The 20,727-nt window shown below is 38.3% G+C and overlaps 1 protein-coding gene across 1 annotated transcript in view; it reads right to left on the minus strand.

Annotated features, from left to right (window-relative positions):
- The window catches only part of CUL3 (cullin 3), a 57,477-nt gene that overhangs the window by 27,666 nt on the left and 9,084 nt on the right, over positions 1 to 20,727 (minus strand). Inside the window, exons 2-3 of the mRNA XM_080349760.1 lie at positions 10,154 to 10,351; positions 3,111 to 3,224 (exon numbers count right to left, since the gene is read on the minus strand). Of these exons, the coding sequence (XP_080205886.1) occupies positions 3,111 to 3,224; positions 10,154 to 10,351 (312 nt within the window). The remainder of the gene's footprint in view (positions 1 to 3,110; positions 3,225 to 10,153; positions 10,352 to 20,727) is intronic.

The following is a 20,727-nucleotide window of genomic DNA, read 5'->3' on the forward strand; positions in this document are numbered from 1 at the left end:
TCAACAGGACATCCCAGTGACAAAGGTGAAATTGCAAATCTTTGAGACTAGTCATGTTTTAAACCACGGCCTATACTGTAATTTGTAATCAAAGCATCTGTTTTCTAAGGACAATTTGTCTTACACCCCTCCAAGTCAATGAAAAGGAAGGAATCTGCCCACTGTATCAGCTCCTTGTTTAGATGATTCTATCTAATAAAGATAAAATGTATTATAAAAACCATGTTACCTTATAGGTGTTCAACAGACAGACCTCCTAAAGGTTCAGAAGTTTATATACTTATTTTGAAATTTAAAAAATTATATTTTCACTATTATATTATGAATACATTTTAATGCAGATGTCTCTTTTCTGTTTCCTTGGGTCTCATTTTGGTAGGAGGAAAAAAGTCTATGGGAGGCAAATAACTATTCAAGCCAAAGTCTCAACAGAACACCCACTTGAAATAATTAGAAAACTGTCACACAGTACATGAAAGACCGTTTATTACAGAGACATTCAAGTTTATTTGTTATTCTGTTCTGAATCTAACATATAACCCAATGAAGTCCAATTTGCACTTGTCAAAATGCTGCAGGTCTCCATCTCCAGGAGTTTTGGTGGAAAAAGAGAGAAAACTGTCTGGCTCTAACAGCATTTGCAAGCTTCAAACAAAAGTCAAGGCACTCCTTTCCTGAGCACAAAAAATATTTTGGAAACCACTCTCATCTCTCCCCAAAAGTGCTAACTGAAGCATGTAACTCATCCTCAAAGAGGAGGCTGCTTGGTCCTCAATATACTGGTTCATACACTAAAGCAGGAAGAGCTGATAAGCCAGCTCTCCCTGACACTGTGAATCAAAGATTTACATTGCATTATCCACTCTGACCACCTGGTACCTCGGAGCATCCATCACCTCCTATACTGAAATAATACATAGCATCTGGCTAAAACACAACAGCTAGTCTCCTAGAAAGCTCCGGATTCCATCTTTTAATGTTTCTGAAAATTCATCGCTAGTTTTGGTAGATTATTCTAATTGTTACCTATTCTTGAGTTTCCCCAGATGCAGCCTGCAGCAATTGACTGGCATTTGTCCCTCACAAACAGACTAGAAATTCCAGGATTTCTCATACAGAAGACTGTAGATCTTCAAAATAATCTCTCAGCCTTCCTTTTGACAAGTTACGCAGATTACTAAGTGCCCCTAAAGGTATTTTATCCAGGTCTCTATTTTCAGATATGTGGTCTTTTCCTAACCTAAAAAAACCCACACCCACACAAGACCAACCAAACAAAAAAATTCCGCAAAACTCAACAAAAAAACCAACTCCCACAAAACCCACAACAGTAAATCAATTTTTAAAAGTAAGTTATGTGGTTACAGTAATTCCTTTAAATTACTTAACATTTTGTAGCTTATTAATCAAGTGGGATTAATCACAGCTAATACAAACAGGTTCAGTTTAATAGCATGAGATCTTTACTTGCTACAAGACAAGAGCTTAAACCCAGTTGTTCAACAGATAAGAGTACAACCTCAGTTAACCACCTTTTTTGCCAAAAAAGGTGCTACCATTATCTGTCCTTCACTGCCTAATACTGCACAAAGTACTATCTTCAGCATGATATTTTAGGAAAAAAAAAACCCAAAAAACCAAACCACAACACCAACCAAAACAAAAACAGTGTAACTTTTTGTTTTTCCTTCTGAAGTTCAAGCCTCTGGCTAGAAGCTACACAAAAATAGATGCTCCTGCACCCTCAGAGCATGCCCACCATTCAGAGAATTTAAACATATACCAACTCCCCAGAGCATAACACAATCCAGACACAAAAATGCAAAGCCCTATCTCTTCAAAAAAAGCCTTTTCCGTTTGCTGTCACATAAGGAATGCTTTGCTTTTTCTTTTAAAATACAACCATGCAACCAAAGATCACATTCTCATCTACATACACTGCTTTATCTTGCATCCAAGCTCTATATGAACAGCAAAGGATTCACTTAAAATTTAACATTTTGTCCTGGTTTTGTTAAAAACAAGTTTCGCTTTCAGTGAATTTTGCCTGTCAGCTACAGCCTTCATATTAACTGCATTTTCCTGGAGAACCAGACACATGTTTTGGTAAACCTAGCAATGGAATGCAAACTTATTGATAAGCACGGATGGACATCTCGCCAGAGGGGCAACGAGAAACAAGTGACCAAGAAACTGACCAACTGCGTATAACATTCCATTCACGTGAATACTTCATATAAAAGCGGGAGATCACGAGGATCTCATCCCTTTTCCCTATGGCCGACATTAGGAGAGGACCTTGCTAGTCGTCCCTGCGAACTAAGACCTAGTGAGAGACTGAATCCAGCTCTGGTTGGCTGTGGAGTCTAATCCAGGACTTTGGTTGCCGGCTCTGCAGTTGCTGAGACTTTCAAGATTGGTTTTGTATATTTTGTATTATTTTCTCTATTCTTATTAGTAGCATTAGTAAAACATCTTTAATTTTTCCAACTCTCTTCTCTCTGTCCTCCTTTCCCTCCCGATCGCCTGTCCTTAGTGGAAGGGGGGAGAGGGAGGGGAAAAAGGGGAGAAGGGGGGGGGGGGGGGGGGAGAGGGGGTTAACAATACATCTGCCAGGGTTTTATTGTCACCCCGCAACCTAACCCTCGACACATTTAAGGACACATACTGTACCTAAGCCAAGTTATCCTCCTCAAACCCTTAAGCTTAAAGAACAGCTCCACTGGAAGTTTGAAGAAGCTTTACACCATCATGCTTTCCACAGTAAGAAACCAATACTACCCAAACTAAAACCAGCAAGTAACATCTAGAACCTCACAAAATGGGTCTGCCTAGCTTATTTGTTAAGAATTGCAAAGTTCAGTCATTTTTCTGATGCATTTTCCAAGTGATAATGAGATGACCTGAAAGAAGAATCTTATTATAATTTATCACACACCCATAATAGTCTGGCATGCATACAGGGAATTCAAAACAAGGGACAGAGAGCAGTCTTAGGAAGAAGACTGATAAGTATGCCTTGCTTTTTACCCCTCCAGCTCTTTGGTTCACATTTATCTAAAGACAACTTACTTCATGAAGTTAAATGCGTGAAAAAGCAGAATACCCACCATATACATCAGAATGTCCCTAATCATCACCATCGCTGTTTGATGATCATTCCATGCTTGGTTTAGTGTTTGTAGAAAGTTGTTATTCAAGGAGTTTAACACATCTTCTCGCACCTGAAGGAAAAAGAAAGAATATATTGCCGTAAACACAAGTCAGTTGCTCCTGCATTATTTAAATCTTAACAAGCTTTACTTAAAAAAAAATAATAATAATCTTGCTTCTCTATAAACTTGAATATTACAAAGAAGTTCTTGCTTTTCCAGGGTGCTGATCATCCCGATCTTGTATTTCACTTCATGCAAGTAAGAAAAATCAGGCTAAAAACAAGTAAGAAACGAAACATGGAATTTCAAAGGAATACCTGAAATCTCAAATATTTTTTACAACTCTTCAAAGGTTTAATTTCCTATGCTATAGTGTTTCAATTGATGATAACTTTACTATCACAAGTAATGTCAGAATACTGGGTAGTACCAGTAAATGTTACAAATAGGAACAAGTGGAAAATTTGCCATGACAACATGTAGAAAGACATGCTGAGACAGCATAAAGTTAGAGCAAACAACAGTTCTGAAAGGAAACAATCACTTGGTAAATACCAGACTCTTATATGAATAGTCCATAATTGCCAATAAGATGACTCTGGAGAACAAAGTTGTCATTGTTTTTACCAACATATTTGCTAGTTGATTGATTTGTCTCATGACACTACTATTCCCTACCAATGAAAAAGAACATCCAGTTTGATATTGCAATCTTCATGCAGTGGGCGCATATTAGTACTACAGCGCTCAAGCTTTAAACTCACGTAGAAGAAAAAACTGAGGGAGTGTAAAAAAAAAAATTCCAGTAAACAAAACATCTTAATTGACTTCTGAGATAACATGCAGAATACATTCTGCCCTCTGTTGTAATGTATTTTTATATTTACAGATCTGTATTTATACCTGTGTGATAGTGTAAGTTTCAGTACAGAGAGTTCAAACAGGAAAACAAAACACAGGTCATCAGCAGCCACAAGCTGCACCAACATCATATGCAACCACCTGACAGACTTCAGTCTGGCATTTAAGTTTCATGAAGTTATTGTGCAAAACCAGCATAACAAAAAATTCAGCCTGCCACAAACTTAGATGAACAAACCAGAAATACAGCATAGTGTATCATACAAACACGTCGGTCTCTTAACAAGAAGCTGTGGAAACTGATCCCTGTAATACTCACCTCGGTACTGAATCTAGGTAACACAGGTAGGCTTGGAGGTTGTTTAAAGCTTTCCGAAATCTTCCAGCACTTACTCCCCAGACTCAGGCAAGGCCTCTCCTCCTTGCTTTTGCAAAACACAATCGGCACTTAGAAATCACAACCAGCACTGCTTAGCTGTCTCATTCTTTCTGATAGTGATCATCATTTACCCTTTGGTCTCCCAAATGCGTGCCCTGTCATAATCCAATCTACGAGGTTCTTAGCTAAGGATGTAAATATGCATTAAAAATTTCACCAGCCATACTTGTAAAGAGTGCTCAGCATCTCCCAGAACAAGAGAGACAAACATAACATTGGTTGCTTTCACTTCTTTAGTCAACATGGAAAAACAGTGGGAACATTATTTGGTAGATTAGCCACACTAGTAAAATTTATGAAAGCAAAACTAAAAGCATGATTAGTTTACAAGCACTGATAACCAGGGCAAGGATTGATCCATTTTACCTAAGTGCAACATACCAACACAGACCTCTTCAGGGACTAGAGGCACTGTGCCTTTATAATTACACACATCCAGCACAATAATCCTACTAGATCAGACAGTGCCAAATCACACACAAACTGGTAGCAAAAGGGGGTGCAACTACCAGGTAGAAATGACAACACGCTTGCGAGCTGACACAGGGATGCTCAGATCTGTGCCACCTCTGCTTCACACAGTATGATGTGTGGCTTTCTGGAAATGTGCCATAAATCCACGAGTGGGTGCTGTACAACAAAACTACTCCAAGAGTCTCTCTGTGAAGCCTCTCAATGACATTCTTCTAGGTTTATTTTAAGCTGCAGACAGGTTCAGGAAGCTGTTCTTTTAGTTACTACTAAAGCCAACCAAATTATTGCTTACAACATCTGTCTAGTTAATCAGCATTGAACATATTTGTTTTATGGGCTATGAATATAAAAACATTACAGAAAAACTACTGTAACGCACAAAACACCTTAGCCATGCAAAAGGGCAGAGTTGAACCACCTTGGTGGAATAAGTGACTTGGAGTAAAAAACCCTGGATATCCACACTCTTCTACAGATAAGAAAGCCCTTCAGACATGCAGCTGCTGCTCTTACAAAGCTGTAAGAAAATTTCAAACATTTTTATCAGCAGAATGCTACTTCCAATTAACTGAGCTTATAGTGCTTTCTATGGCAGTCTTTGCAGTTATGCAGTAAATTGGCAGGCATATCCAACTTAAATAGGACTGTCTACATACAGTCTCAAAAATAAATTAACAGCTTCATAAACTACGTAAAGTCTTCTTATATTCGCAAGAATGAAACCCTGTATATAACTTCAGGCTCAACTGTATTTTATACTGGATATAGCTCTTAAGGAAATATAGCACCCTCCGCTGCTGATCTCTTAGGAATAGTTTGTTGGCGTAAGCTTTCAGTTTCTTTAAATAACTCTATTAAAGCATACACAAAGCAGACTTATGGCCTAGTATTTTCTCTCTTACAGTGCCTGGCCTGACACAGCAACACAAATAGTTCAGGTATGTGATTTCCACTACTGTAAGGACAGCCAGAACCTGCTGTGGGGAGCAGCAGCATAGAACAGCACTTTCCAAACCAAGGCCTCAAGGTCTCAGAAATTTTATTACCGAGTTTATCTTCTGCAAAAGACTAAGTAGTCCAAAAGATAAGTTTTCTAAAAATCTTAGAGTTCCTACTAAGTTAACAGATTAACTATTACTTTAGCAGAAATGTCTGTTCACCCCTGCAGCTGCTATCCTTTTGGAAAAGGATAAGAAAAGATTAAGGAAAGATAAAGGCAAACAACACTTCATCCATTGTCAATCAGTCTTAGAGTACATCCTGATGCTCATTAATTCATTCATCTCCTATATGACTCCTCATGTCATTCCTCCCTGTTTCACAGGTGTGATGGAAATTATTTCAAACTCCTCCTTGTAGGAGATTCCCATCTTTCCTCTCCCCTTCCTTCTGTAACACCATGATAGCAAATTTTAAAGCTTGCCAAGGATTACAGATACACCTTTACAAGCCCCAGAGCAGACATGCTCCCTTCACCCCACTCTTTCTGCACAGACATCCCGTACAATTCCTTCTGCACTCAACGACTGGCTCTGTGCCCCCACTGCAGGCTTTCCTGCCTGCCCACCTTTATTATTTTTCTGAAATAGCATGCACTGCTGCTACCAAACTCCACCAGTTGTGCAGCAAAAATCACCATGTCGCAAGGCATTCTGGCATGCCAGCAACAGAAATGTTTGGCGAGATCAAGAATTCTTATAGGACATGAGAACATCTCAAGCATCTCTTCCTTCAGTAATGTCCCAGCATCTCCCTGAACGAGCATGTTTTTGCGCATTTAAGTTTAGGACAGTCCTTTACATCTCTGATGTACACTACACAAAAAAAAAAACGCAACAAAACTGTATTGGTCTTGGTCAACAAATCAATCAATTCCTTTATCACACACACAATTTACAGAATATAGACGAGACGTTGCAGGTCATGGCTTTAGATTTCACTGGACTGTGAAGTATTCATAAAAATGATGGAAACTTAAAAAAAAAATATTATCTTGCAAAATTTTAAACTTTAACTTAAGATTTCTTTATTCCAACATAAGTGATGTTGCTTGTCATCAAGTGGTTTAGAGAGCTGTAAATTAAACTTTGTGTGTTTCTTTCTTAAAAAGACTTTTCAAACATTTGTTTGAAGAAGTAACAGACCAGGCTCGAGAAGTGTGAAGAACGAACAACCACATCAAGCTACAAGATCACCAAAGAACAAGAAAGGCAGAAATCAATGAAATACCAGATGCACAAGAATTAAATGCTTGAATTAAGATGAAAGGTTTCAGCACTTTTTATTCAACAGTATTTTAAAATTCAACTCTACATGTACTATACTTTTATAATGACGTCAATACACAGGCAAAGACAAGTTTTAGCATGTCCTTACCCTGTAGTAAAAACAAGGAGGTTGACAACAGCTGACTCCTGCCACCATCAAGCAGCCAGAACCTGGTGACTGTAACTACAAACCATCAGGGTCTGCAAGTTCCAAACTGAGCACACTTGACAGGAACTTGCTGGTGTGGTTGTATTCTGTATTGACCATGTCTGCACCGATCTTTTATTTACAATCAAACAAGCTGCAGAGATGGTACATGATATTATGTCTTCTTGTCAATAAATTAAGTAATTTTATTCTCTAAAGCGTTTGGTTTCTTTCTAATAAAAGTGCCGAGTAAGCACAACTTTCATCTAGCAAATAAATAAGCATATGTATAAATACAGCTCTTAACTGTGCCACACAAAAATGAAAACTTCCTTCTCCAAGCTTGAAAACTATTTGTAAAAACATCTAAACAAATACATTGCTTCTACCTAGTTTCTTGATCTAACTTCTAATTAACCAGCATGACTGGACTACTAAAGGAATGTAACTTTTTTGTAGAAAGATAACTAGCAGATGCTGACAGCAAGTGACAATTGTTTCCAGGACTCCAGCAAGCCAAAATTTGGGTTTGGCTGCTCAGAAGCACTCCCTAAACTGAGTGCAGTCCTTTACTAAAATCTATGCACTTCTGTACATTTCATTTTGATAAAAGTTAACAGATTTCATGAATAACATTTCAGCTGGCAAAATCCCCTTCTTCTAAACTCTAGTATCGACCACTGATTCTCTGAATTCAAGTTTACAAAGACATGTGATGAGACCATTTACTGTCAATCAGCTACTTAACATTTAACAGAGAACTGCTCTTGGAAAGAGACGCTGAAAATACAAGATTCTTCTACAATTTCCATTACATAAAGTATGAGGCTAAACAAAAACTTCTTTTTATCTATCTTACAACAAGTACTAATGGCACAATCATAAGATGCCATTACAAAACTGATCCTATTCTTAATAAACAATGCACTACTTTTTCCATTCTTCCATCTATAAATGCCTCAACATAACATCCTTAAGCAAAGCACCAAAAGGAGAAGTAGCAGCTCTGAGCCTACAGAAATCTTCTTTATTGTTTAGAACTTTTTAATATAAGTCACTTTTTCTTTTAATATTTTCCTGTGATTATTTAATGTATAGGACAGCATCAGACATCTGAATTATTTAGCCTTTTTAAACTTTACAGTATTTAACTACTAAAACTCAGTAGTTAGCCTTTTTCTTTAAAAACTTTCGGTCATCTATTTTTATGTTACCCATACAGATACATATAATTTGATTAACCACATTAAAAATCAGGCATTTCCATACAGTGGTATCTGTGCAGCCCTCTCAGCCAGCACAGTGACAAGGATCACAGGATTTTCTGCTCTTTTGTCAGTTTGCCACAACCAGCACTTCAGAATAATTAATTTTGCATATGTATAATTTTTAATAGGCAGAATAGCTAGGAACAAAGATAAGCAGCTTTCCTCAAATTAAGCCAGGTTAAACTGAAGCCTAGGAAGAATAAAATGTTTTGTGTCATGATTATTTTAAGTATATACTGTAAACATAGCCAAATACAAGAAGAAAGCACAAAAACCTTCACTCATTTGCCACATTTTTTTATGAACAGTACAGATTACAAATGCACAGATTATGAAAACAGAAGTGTTTTAGAGTCACAGATGTGCTACAATTATAGAATACCACCATAAATTATTTAGCCACTTCATACAAGATGTTTCTTCTCATGCAAACAGTAAAAAAAGCACCGTATTCAAAGCAGTTTTAGGCTATACTTGTCTGGATCACACCTTTGAAAACTAAGATTTTAGAAAAGAAAGAGCAACACTTCCGTGCCACAGCAGTAACTCCAGTTAGAAAGCATAAAAAGCTTCCCAAGCATTATGCATTATTTACACATAAACCTCCCATCCACTCTCTGTAATTCAACCAGAAGTAATCATCCAAGACACACGACTGTGTGTGACTTTCCTTTAGAAATGCTGTAATAACAGGACAAAACAAAGTGATAGTCCACTTGGACCCACAGCCAAGTATATGGGATCAAAGTGAACAAGTATCTCTTTCAAAGACAGGCAGTTATGGATGTTACTGCAAGGAATAAGGCATCTTCCCTAGACTTACAACGCTACTACCACTAAATATGATCTGGATTCATTAAAAAGTGAATTTTAACTTATTTTTTCACTTACTTATTAACCAAGCCTAAATTTTCTTCACAAAGACTGAAGAGGTGGTTCCATGGTTTAACATGAGATGTGAAGAACCCTTTTCTCAGATGCTACATCTTCAGAAACACATTTCTGTATGTTATTTTGAATGAATTACATGGTTTTGAAAAGGTTGAAATGATAGAATGCAGACTACTCGGAACTTTTGTTGTTGCTGAGCTGATGTTTTTATACATTGCCTACCGCCTCTTTAAATAGCATAATCCTAGCAGAACTCTCTCATTAACTTGTGAATTAGTTCATCAACCCATAACAAACAGGTTCTTACATAGGTATTTATTTTGTTCCACAGATGAAAAAACTGTCTGGAAAACAAACCAAAATTTGTCGTGAGAAAGTCAGAAACAGGTTTGCCTCAGCTAAAGTTGTTTCCTTTAATACAATTTCAAATACTTCCTATGGCCCACATCAGCAACTTAGAACAAACAGTATCTACAATATGAAATCGTTTAAGCTTGATGTTAGCTCCAAGGTACCATTTTTGAGGTCAGCAATACAATTTCAACACAAAGCAATATAATAAAGTTAGATTTTTTTTTTTTGTCATTTAAATAACTCTTCAGAATTCTTTCATATAAGACACTTGAATTTTAATTAAAAAAATCACATACCTTGTTTATTAGATGCTCAGTGACCACTTCTCTTAGTCCAGTGTAGAGTTTTTCGCCATGTTTATGCAACACCATTGTATATGCATTCCTATACAGCTCCTCAAAACTGAGACCACTATTGTTCTTTCGCTGGATCTCTTGAATTGCATTTTTTAGAAGATCCCAAATGCTGTTCACATATTTCTCATCCATAGTCATCTGTAATGACAAAACAACACATTATTGTTTAGAATCAAGAAAGATCACTACAGAAAGTTATCTTCAGAAGTTGTAACTCCAAGAGCAGCTAATTGCTTCTGCCACATTTTGTTGATTCCATTATCACAAGATTTCTCAGACTTCATAAAAAAAAAAAAAAAAACAAAAGTATTTACAAAACTAGTAAGGACTTCAAGAAATAGTTATGAAAATCATTATTTGTAAAAGTTTAATGCTTTTCTCCTTCGGAGCTGCAAATCCACACAACTGCAGAGCCTGTGCAGGTGGGAAGGTAGGTAATCGCTGACAGGAGTCTCTTCCCTGCTCTTCCTCCCCAGTGTTCAAATGATAGTCAGTTCACTTTCCTCCCACACTAACATGCTACTTGGCACCTCACAAATCATACTGCAACACTGACCTGCTTAACTAGATCCCAAAACAACCTGTACAATAAAAGATAACAATGTCCGCACAGAGTTAGCAAACTTAAATAAGTCATCCGCTTGAGCTAACTAGGTATTCTTTATTTACAGCAACAGCTAAAGAATTATGTACCTACAATATTGTGCCTACACTTTAAATACTTCCAGGTGTTGTTGAAAAGCCCCACATACGTCCAAAATTAACATCTGTATTGAACATATTTCCATTGTACAAATATGGTTTAATAACTTGCTACAGGATATGCATCAAGCACTATGCAGAATATGCATCTGCTTGATCTGTTATTCAGTAAACACAGCAAATAAAAACTGCAGCAATAAAAAAAAAAAATCAGAGAAACTCTTATAAGAAATAGTCTCAATATAACAGCAAATCAATTTTTGTCCTCTACTATCCAGTGCTTAGTTTACAATTGTAAACTACTTGTAAACACCAGTTTACAATTGTGCTTACCAATGCCTAAGTGCTTCAAAGTATGATGCTTTATAGATAAAGCAGTATCTAGGATGGCAAATTAGTGTAACAACAAAATATCAGATGTCAACATAGCCTGAAGTTTGTGATTTAGCAAGTTTCATCACCCAAGTGAAAAAAACACTTTTTAATTGAAACAAATTTAAAATGCAATGTTTTAAATGAACTTTGGTTTCGTTTACAAAAACATCCAAAGAAAAAGGCTGAAGAGAGGAAAAAAGCCAGTAGCTTCTCCAGTGTCTGGGATTTGGTATGAGAAGGATGTAAGAACTCACTGATTTCTCGGCTGTCATCAAGTGATACAAGGATGTTTTTGGCCATCCAGATGCAGAAGCAAACTTGTTGGAGGGGGCACAGGTAGGATGGCACCTAGACTGACATCCCACTTGATCAACAAAATATTCCCTACCATTAGCATCACGCTCAGTATGTAATTGGAGACTGCTTTCCCAGCTACTTAGTTCCGTTAGTGTTTTCCAGTTTGTTAGTTCTATTCCATTTGGAGTTCGGGGTTAGTTCACCCTTTTGCCGTTTTGCAGTGGCCTCAGGGCCTCTGCCGTTTTGGTCTCTGTCTCTCCGGGATCAGCTATTCGGGACTAGGCTGGCGGTTTGGTACAGATGGAGTTCATGAGAAATGTATTATTGTTATTTTCGTGTTTTATTAAACTGTTTCTATCTCAATCCACAATTTTCTACCTTCTCTTTCTGTTCTCTCCCCTGTCCCGCTTGGGGGGTGAGCGAGCGGCTATTGAGGTCTGGATTGTGAGCTGGGGTTAAATCATGACACAGGGAGATCACCAGCCCCTAACTGAAGAGTTATAACAGCATCGCTGTCTCTGGGTTGGCCAGCTGGTAAACATTTCTGTATGTTACAGAATATCAGTACATCAAATAATTTGGATCTGTTCAAGAAAAGGTAAAAGTGAACTGTTTAATTCTGCTTTTAATCAAAATGCTATAAAAAAATGAAGGCACATTTGTAACATTATTTGCTCCTAACTCATTGAATACAAACATGCACACAGAGTTTTCTGCCACTAAACAATTGACACACCACAAGCTGCTCTGGAAGCACAAGATCCATAAAAGGTAATTTTAAGGAGTACATATCTCCATGGAATAAATATATAGAATTATTTGAAACAGTATTATAAACTGATGACCTTTTAAGACTAAGCATGAAGGACTCTGCTTCTCAGTGCAGCTTACTATTCTGCTGCTGACTTACTCCAGATGAATATCTGTGAGGTTTTGTTGGAACAGGGTTGTTAAAGTTCTAGGATATTAAGTTAGAAGAGTACTATATTCCAAAAAAAAATCTAGCATAGCTAGCTTGTTAGAAAATGCTGCTGCAAACAAAGACTCCTAATACTTTAGATGAGTTAACTCCACTCTATCAAACACTAAGTCACTGCAGTAAAACTTTAGCAAGAATTTATTATTTCCTCTCCACTGCTGAAAAGCTGTTTATCTTTTGAATAGATCTTCCTGTATCATTATAATCAAAGTTATATAAGAATTGGAATAACTAAATCTACCCTTGGATTATTTAACTCACAGGTTCATCTCTTTTCATCCCCCTTCCTTAAGTAAGTTTGCATGCAGATTAAAAAAAAAAAAAACAAAAAACCTCCACACCACACCAAACAACTAAGCAATAAATAAGTTCGTGATGCTACTAGAACATTTTGGCATCTTTCAGAATTCTGCACAAATGCATCTCTAAAAACACTATTAGAGAACTGTGATCCTAATTCCCCAGTCTGACCCAACAGTGAAGATTCATGCAACTCTCTATATCGCTATCAACAACAAAGCCTGTAGGTGTTCAGCTTCCACAAATATGAATACAGATCAGAGTTCAAGTGTTTTTCCATGCTCCGTCCCAGATTTCTTCTAATGGTTATATTTTAAAAGCAAACTCCACAGTTGCAATACAGCTGCCTTGCTTGTGCCTTCTATTCTTGCAGATTTAAGCAGAAGCTTCATTACTGCTTCTGCTGGTGCTTTGAAAAAAAAACCACTCAGGTTCAGAAAGCTTTCAGAAGAAAAATCCCGGTAATTTCAGTAGTGTTCACACTCAGATTCACCACAATAATAAGAATCCAGTGTCCAAAGAGAGGAAATACGTTAACGTACTCCAGTTCATCTGAACATTACCTTTCTTGGGGAATGGGAGAGAGGTCAAGTCTGTTATTGGCAGGAGGGATAGCTGTTTATAAGAAGCTGCTAGCTGGAAAACTTCCACAAACCGCTGCCCAAATGCTAATGATTCAAAGATGCGACTTGAACACAAACAGCTGAACTCACAGTGTAGCAGAAGTACATCTTGAGAAAATTACACTAAAATATCACTGCACGTGAAAGTGCAGTTGTTCCACCAAAAAAAAGCCTGCAGAGGACTCAAAACGTCTTTCATTCCACAGTGCTGCCACAGTGCAGGATCAGATACATACCAACTCTTTAACAATGTTTGTCTATCTGACTAAAATCTCCAAGACCAAATAAACAATTGCTGTCAGCAATCTATTGCTATTATCACCTGAAGAGCACTGACACCAGCAGGTAAAGCTAGTAACAGTCCTGAAGATACTTCTCAGTGTCTCCCCCCTAGAAACTCACACTACAGACATCACCTCTTTCAAGTAACTTTATCAGTATTCTTTAAATCAAAAAGGGCAAACAGCTGAACTTCAGTAGTTTTGGTATTAATACATAACTTAATACATAATATTATCATCTCCCAGTCATGTAGTTCAAAGGGAAGAGCAACATCCTTTCCCTGGGGAGGAGTAACCCTCTGCACTAACACATGCTGGGGCCGACTGGCTGGAGAGCAGCTTGGCAGTAAAGAACCCAGGGCTCTCGGTGGACACCAAACTGATGAGCAGCCAATGAGACCGTGAAGCAAAAAAAGTTAATGATATCATGGGCTGCATTTTGAGAAGTGCTGCCAGCAGGCTGGGACTCTGCATAGCATTGCCAAAACACACGTGGAGTACTGCATCCAGCTCTGGTATCCCCAGTACAAGAGAGACAGGGACATACTGGAGAGAATGCAGTGAAGGGCCATTAAGATAAATAACTGAGTGGAGCACATCTCATAAGAGGAAAGACTGAGAGAGTCAGGTCTGTTCAGTTTAAAGCAGCCTTAGGGAGATCAAATCAATGTGTATAAATACTTAAAGGGTGAACAGAAGAGGGAGCCAGTTTTTTTTCAGTGGTGCCCAGTGACAGGACCAGAGGCAATGAGCACAAACTGAAGCACAGGATATTTCCTCTGAACATCGGGATTTTTCCTCTCCCCACTGTGAGCATGACCAAGCACTGGCACAGGTTGCCCAGAGAGACTGTGGAAACTCTGTCCTTGGAGATAATCAAAGGCCACCTGGATACACACTTGAGCAACCAGCTCTAGGGGACCCTGCTTGAGCAGGGAGGTTGGACAAGATGACCTCCAGAGGTGCCTTCTGACCTCAACCATCCTGTGGTCTGGTGTACACAAAGGAAGACAGGAAACCAGGGCTCCCTGAGTAAGAATGACCTATTAAAGCTGCCAGGACCAGTCTTCAAACTGAAATGCATTGCAGGATAACAAAGATGAGTAACAAAATTCTTGTGGCCACCAGTGGGACCAGACATTTGTTCCCTAGAAGAGGTAACAAGTGTCCTACAGAACCTCAGTAGGAGTATTCACAGAGATTTATTTACCAACCAGAAGAAACAGGAGGGACATGAACTAGTACTCACAAGACTAAATGACTAGACACAGCTTCTCATCCTTCTTGCAGAAGTTGTTTCTGGAAAAGTTCTATAAAGTTATCACAAAGATCTCAGACCAAACAGGTTGTTGTTAATTCTCAGAAGTTTTAACAGATTGTAAACACACTTGCAGGACATTTTTACTAAAAAAAAGTTGCTAACATTACTACTCAATTTTTCTACAGACTAGCTACAGAGTGGCTATCACAGTTCTGCGCACTTCTGGGTGAAACAGATTAATTTGGAAATGATTACTGCAGAGCAATGTTTCTCAAAATTTTCCCAAAACACACAACCATCACCTGTCTCATTCCTTTCCATGACATCCTTTAGGTCTAATACCCCAGAGCACCTGAGAGAGAATCAACTGAAATTACAGAATGCAAGTGTTTACGCTGTCTGCCTTGAAGGAAGTGAGTCAATACTGACAATTAAAGTTGGCTAGCAGCTCTGGGAGTAAACATTTGCACCTAGTAATTGCAGTGTGTTCTCACTCCCCCAGTTCCTATCCCTTGGCAGACAAAAGGAGCAGGGGCTGACTGTTGCCATCAGGGGTCCTGACCCACTGTCCAAGAGGTAAGGGAGTCTGTCAAAACTGTCGCGGTTGAGACGGACAAACGACACGGACGAGGTTCTTTCAAGATGAAAGTAATAGATGCCATTTATTGCTACAAGTGCATTTTTATACAATTCTACCAGTTCATGTGTCTTTTTACTATTGGTTACAAGTTACAGCACTAACATCTCATTGGTTAATTTTTCTATCATCCATGTTATTCTTCTATCCCCTTCTCTCTCACAGGTATATCTCTCCTCTCTCCGGATACTCCTTTACTCCCATCCTTCTCAAGGGTAAATCTTAATATCTCAAGGCTGATCTCTACTCTCATATTTTCTGCCAAGGATTCCACAGACCCGCTGCAGTTTCCCACACAAAACTGACAGGCACTTCCATTTCAAGACGGGGCATTCATCAAGATTGTATTAAATAGCCATTACACAATAATTCAGCATCCTTGGCCTGGATCTTTCATTTCGGATGAAGCTTGGCTGAGGTTATCCAGAAAAGGGCAAGAGCAGCACATTTCCTGCCTCAGAACCTAATCACTACTTGAATTTTTATAAACTCTTTGAATATTATTAATTTAAAAGACAATGACAGAGATATATTGTCTAGTGTTTGCTCCAAGAATATATCTGAAAAATGGCATATGGATAAGATATGGAACTACATATTGTTCAAATACAGAGCAGATAAAATGTACTCCTATTAATGACAGATGGACAGCTCAATATTTTTACTTTTCTGAATTCTGAAGTTTTCATCACTGTGTAGCAATGAGCATATCTGGAAGAGGATATATTGGCAACACCTCATTGCCTAAGAAACATCTGTATGCCAACATGCAAACAACTCTGTAACACACACTCACAAATAAAAACAACTCATCTCTGAACAACTAAAAACACCAGGCACAAATTCCTCAGTAGTGTTACCTGAATAGGTTGACTATCGCACACCAAAACACATGACTGGAAGCTAAGAGAAGGAACGCTAAGAAAGTAAGGGACACCCTGACCTACTGCTGTTCTCCTGCATACAGGCTAATACTCTACTTTGGCCATCTGCTGAATAAGTCACAGGGAAGTCATAGCAATGTGCTACCAAAACTGGTCCTAATAACTATACTTTTGCTCCTAGGTGACCTACAACAACAACTGGAGATGATGATCCAGTATTATCCACATCTCCTAGGAGTGCCAGGAAATGCCTACTACACTATTACACTTCCTCAGAGGGTGTGTGGGGTGGTGGGGGATCTATGGCTATAGTTTGCTTATGGCACCTGCCAGTTATCATTTGCAACGTTAAATATCAACACAACTTAATAATATCTGTGTTTTGTTCTTCACTCATTGCTTGACATTCAAGCCTTACCCTTGCTTGAGCAGGTAATCTCGACACTAAACTTCTCCAGATTGCTCCTGCAAGGAATTTTCATGGTCTGTACCATGTTCCATTCCAGGCGCAGAAGATGAGCTGAGTAACCAGGGCTGACAGTAATCCCATAAAGGCCAAGAGAAAAATCAACCCTAGTCTGACCCCAAAACAGGCTCAAGCCTGTGTAGAATAGACAGGGCTCCATGACAATACCCAGTCAGTAGTAGAAGTGCAGGAATCACAATATCCACCCTTCCTTCCCAGCCCTGTCAGGCTTTATGCAGCAGAAGGACGCAGAACATGCCATTAAGTAAAAAAAAGTGGAATCTTCTTTGCCAACTGAAGCAACCAACGGCTGCAGGATTTTAGATAAAACCCTTTCCTCCTCCACTTTGCTTAAATGGGTTCTGCAACAATGAAAAGCTATTCTGCCAGCATGGAGCGGAAGAGATAAGTAGATTAAAAAGTGATTGTTCCTTAAAAGACAGGGTCATACCTCCTGCCCAGTGACTGACAGACTGGTTCTACCTCCAAGGGATTGCCTCAGCACTGATGGTCTCATCACAAAGTAATTGCTGCTTTGGGGTGGGAGCTGGAAGAGGAAGGGGTTTGGTTGGTTGGTTTTGTACTTTCCTAGTAAACCAAAAATCCAGGGAAAAAATATTTGCTCCTTCTCTCAAAAGGTAACATTTGTCTGCATTACAGGTAGACCTGTCAGGAGCTTCACCAAATAATAGCAATTTAACACTCTACACAAAAAATTTAAAACAAGTCTTTAATAGAAAATGTCATACCACAGCAACAGTTTCGACATGTTTAGGAGACTGAACAAATTTAAAGAAAGATCAGAGATTCATTTCTCTTTCATATTTCAGTAACCAGTTCAGAAGAATGAGACTAATCCTGAACTGCCACCATACCTCAGTCATTCTAGATTTCTACTTTTATTTAATGCCATTTCTTCATTTTTCCCAAATGCCCCTCCTCAACTTCAGTCTTGCAAATCCATGGAACATAATATCCTGGAGGAAAGGGCAAAACCTGAGCAAAACAACTCCTCCCAAACACCTGTTTCATCTAAACTGTGACTATGAACTATGTAAATTTGCGCAGCCAGTTACTGAACAAATATAAGGCAAAAGATAATCTAAAACCTTGTTTAATTACTTTATAAAATGCAAAAACAATGGAGACAACCTGGAGAGGCAGACAACTGAACATAAACTGAAACACAAAATTACACAGTGCTGATTCTGTGAACACAGGTATCTTTTCATTTACAGACCTTTGTACACTTTCTCAACACTAATTCATGCTAAGTGTTCACAACTACTAATGAGCAACTTAAAGAATGCATCATATACACAAAGACTAGGGTCAACAGCCTTTCATAAAATGGTTTCACAGCATATCCCAACTGTAAAAGACAACATATCTGGTCAGTAGGAAATAGCAGAACTATAGTATGGAACAGCAGCTATTTCACTCAAAGCAAGGTCCATGTGTATTCACTACTCAGTAATACCATTGAGACTCTCTTGATTTGCTAATTCTTTCACTTTTTCTATTAGAGATGCAGACTCCTGCACAACACATTTAAGATTCACCTACCTTCCTCTCCCACAAGTCCATTAAGGTTAATCCACAAACTATGTTATACTGTCTAAAAATCAACTTAAGGGTTCAATTTGCAATTTAAAATGCTCAGCTCACAAAATGCACCTTCAAAGTCTCATTAATAAAGACAAAACCAGAACTCTCACAAATACAGGTAAAAGTAGAATATTACTTGTCTATGAGAGTCAATGAAAAATGAATGATAGCTCACCAGCCTCATTTTTCATTCACTTATTGGTATATATGGATTCACACAGACAAGTCTACAAGGTTCTGTACTGAAACTGTATCAGTAAGTTAAGTAACAACACTGGATAATCAAAATTCAGTAAATACTGCATCTAAGATCACTTAAAACACAGCTTAGCTTTGCCTCTTATACGCCTATCTGTCTTACTATTTGTTTTCCATAAGACCCAAACCCCTTGAAATACGCATATGCTTTAGTCAGCAAGGAATGAAGGATGTTGTCCTCCCACAGAGCTGGATACTGGGGAAAACCAAAGAAAACAGCCCAAAATTAACTTCTTTGCAACATAAACTTTCAAAGATACTACTGATTACACTAGAATTACATAGAATCATAGATTAGTTTGGGTTGGAAGGGACCTTCAAGGGTCATCCAGTCCAACTCCTGCCATGAGCAGGGACATCTTCACCCAGCTCAGGTTGCTCAGAGCCCTGTCCAGCCTGGCCTGGGATGTCTCCAGGAATGGGGCATCCACCACCTCTCTGGGCAACCTGGGCCAGTGTTTCACCACCCTCATTGCACGTGCTTTGCCCAAAGAGGAGAGCAGAGTAGTATTTAATTAAAAAGACAGAAATCTACATTTTTAAGTTACCCCCCTCCCCACCGGGATCTGCAGACAAATATGCCTTTTCAAATACTAGACGGCATTATCTGTAAATTACTAAATCTCCCCCTGCCATGGTGCAAGCTTCTGCCCTCCTGCCATCAGGTTATCAAACTTTTTTTAAAAAAGTTGTATTTAAAAGGTAACAATTAACTAGTGTTGTTCAAGCTTCTAGAAGAACTGAATTGGTAAGTGGCTAAATATAGGAAGTTCTAGTGCAAAAGATAGTTGTTACTGCTATAGAATGGAAGTGCTTATACAGCCAAAATAGTGACATCGCCTGTATTATTAGCCAAGGTTCTTTTAAAAACATTCAATGACATTTCTACAGCATTCGTCACTATAGTGCCTGAAAATGGAGGAGGATTATAAAACTCCTATAATTAAACTATTTATTTCCTAAGAACATTCCAACCCACCAATAGTAAGGAACAACCATCTATACTTCTGAAACTTCTCTGACTAATTTGCGAACTCTTAGAGCTGAAGTCTAGATCTAAGTTTACCCTTCAAAAAGTCTGATCTTTCATGTTTAATTTTGCAAGGTAATAAAATAAGTTTTGGGTTTATTTCAGTAGTTGTGTTGATTCCTTAAGGTGAAAACAACACCCCGGGGCGGGGGAAGTAAAGTATATCAAGTCAGAACTGCTTAACTCAAGAAAAATCCATTCTGAATGAAACAGAGCAATAAACACACAGCTTTGACACCAAAGATCTGCATACTTGCTCTCTCCTGCCCAAAGGACTAAAAATGAATATCAATATTTTGAAGACTAATACGAAGTAGCAGAGCCCTCTCAATTCACTTCAGAAATAGCAATCCCAAGACAAGTTTCCTTAAATTAAAGTTATGGGAAAAAAAAAAAAATCTGTAAGGCATGTGTAACAGCAAGAAATATGTTCATGAAAAAAAGTACAATAGCTTTAAGGTTTTTATCTTAAAGTTGGTGTTAAAATATTTGAACCTAATTATAGCAGCAGAAATGGCATGAAGAAGAGCTGAATTTCTGGGCGTGAATTATCCCTCTCATCTGCCAGCAGGATCCTAGAGGTCTAGTAGGTATATGGAGAGACACTTAGTTCTGCACCTCAATAGCTCAGCTGTGTGTCAGTCACTGTCAAACAGGCTCTTGTCAAAGGTGAAAATACAGCGGAAACGGTGGCACAAAATTTTATAAACTACTGGGCATGCCTTTCCCCAGTTACAAAAAAAAGGGTCAGATCCCAAAAATTTCATTGATGTCATTTAGCATTTCACTGCAATAAAATCTCAGAACAGCCAA

This window comes from Nesoenas mayeri, assembly GCF_963082525.1.
Source record: "Nesoenas mayeri genome assembly, chromosome: 9".
In the NCBI taxonomy this organism is placed as follows: domain Eukaryota; kingdom Metazoa; phylum Chordata; class Aves; order Columbiformes; family Columbidae; genus Nesoenas; species Nesoenas mayeri.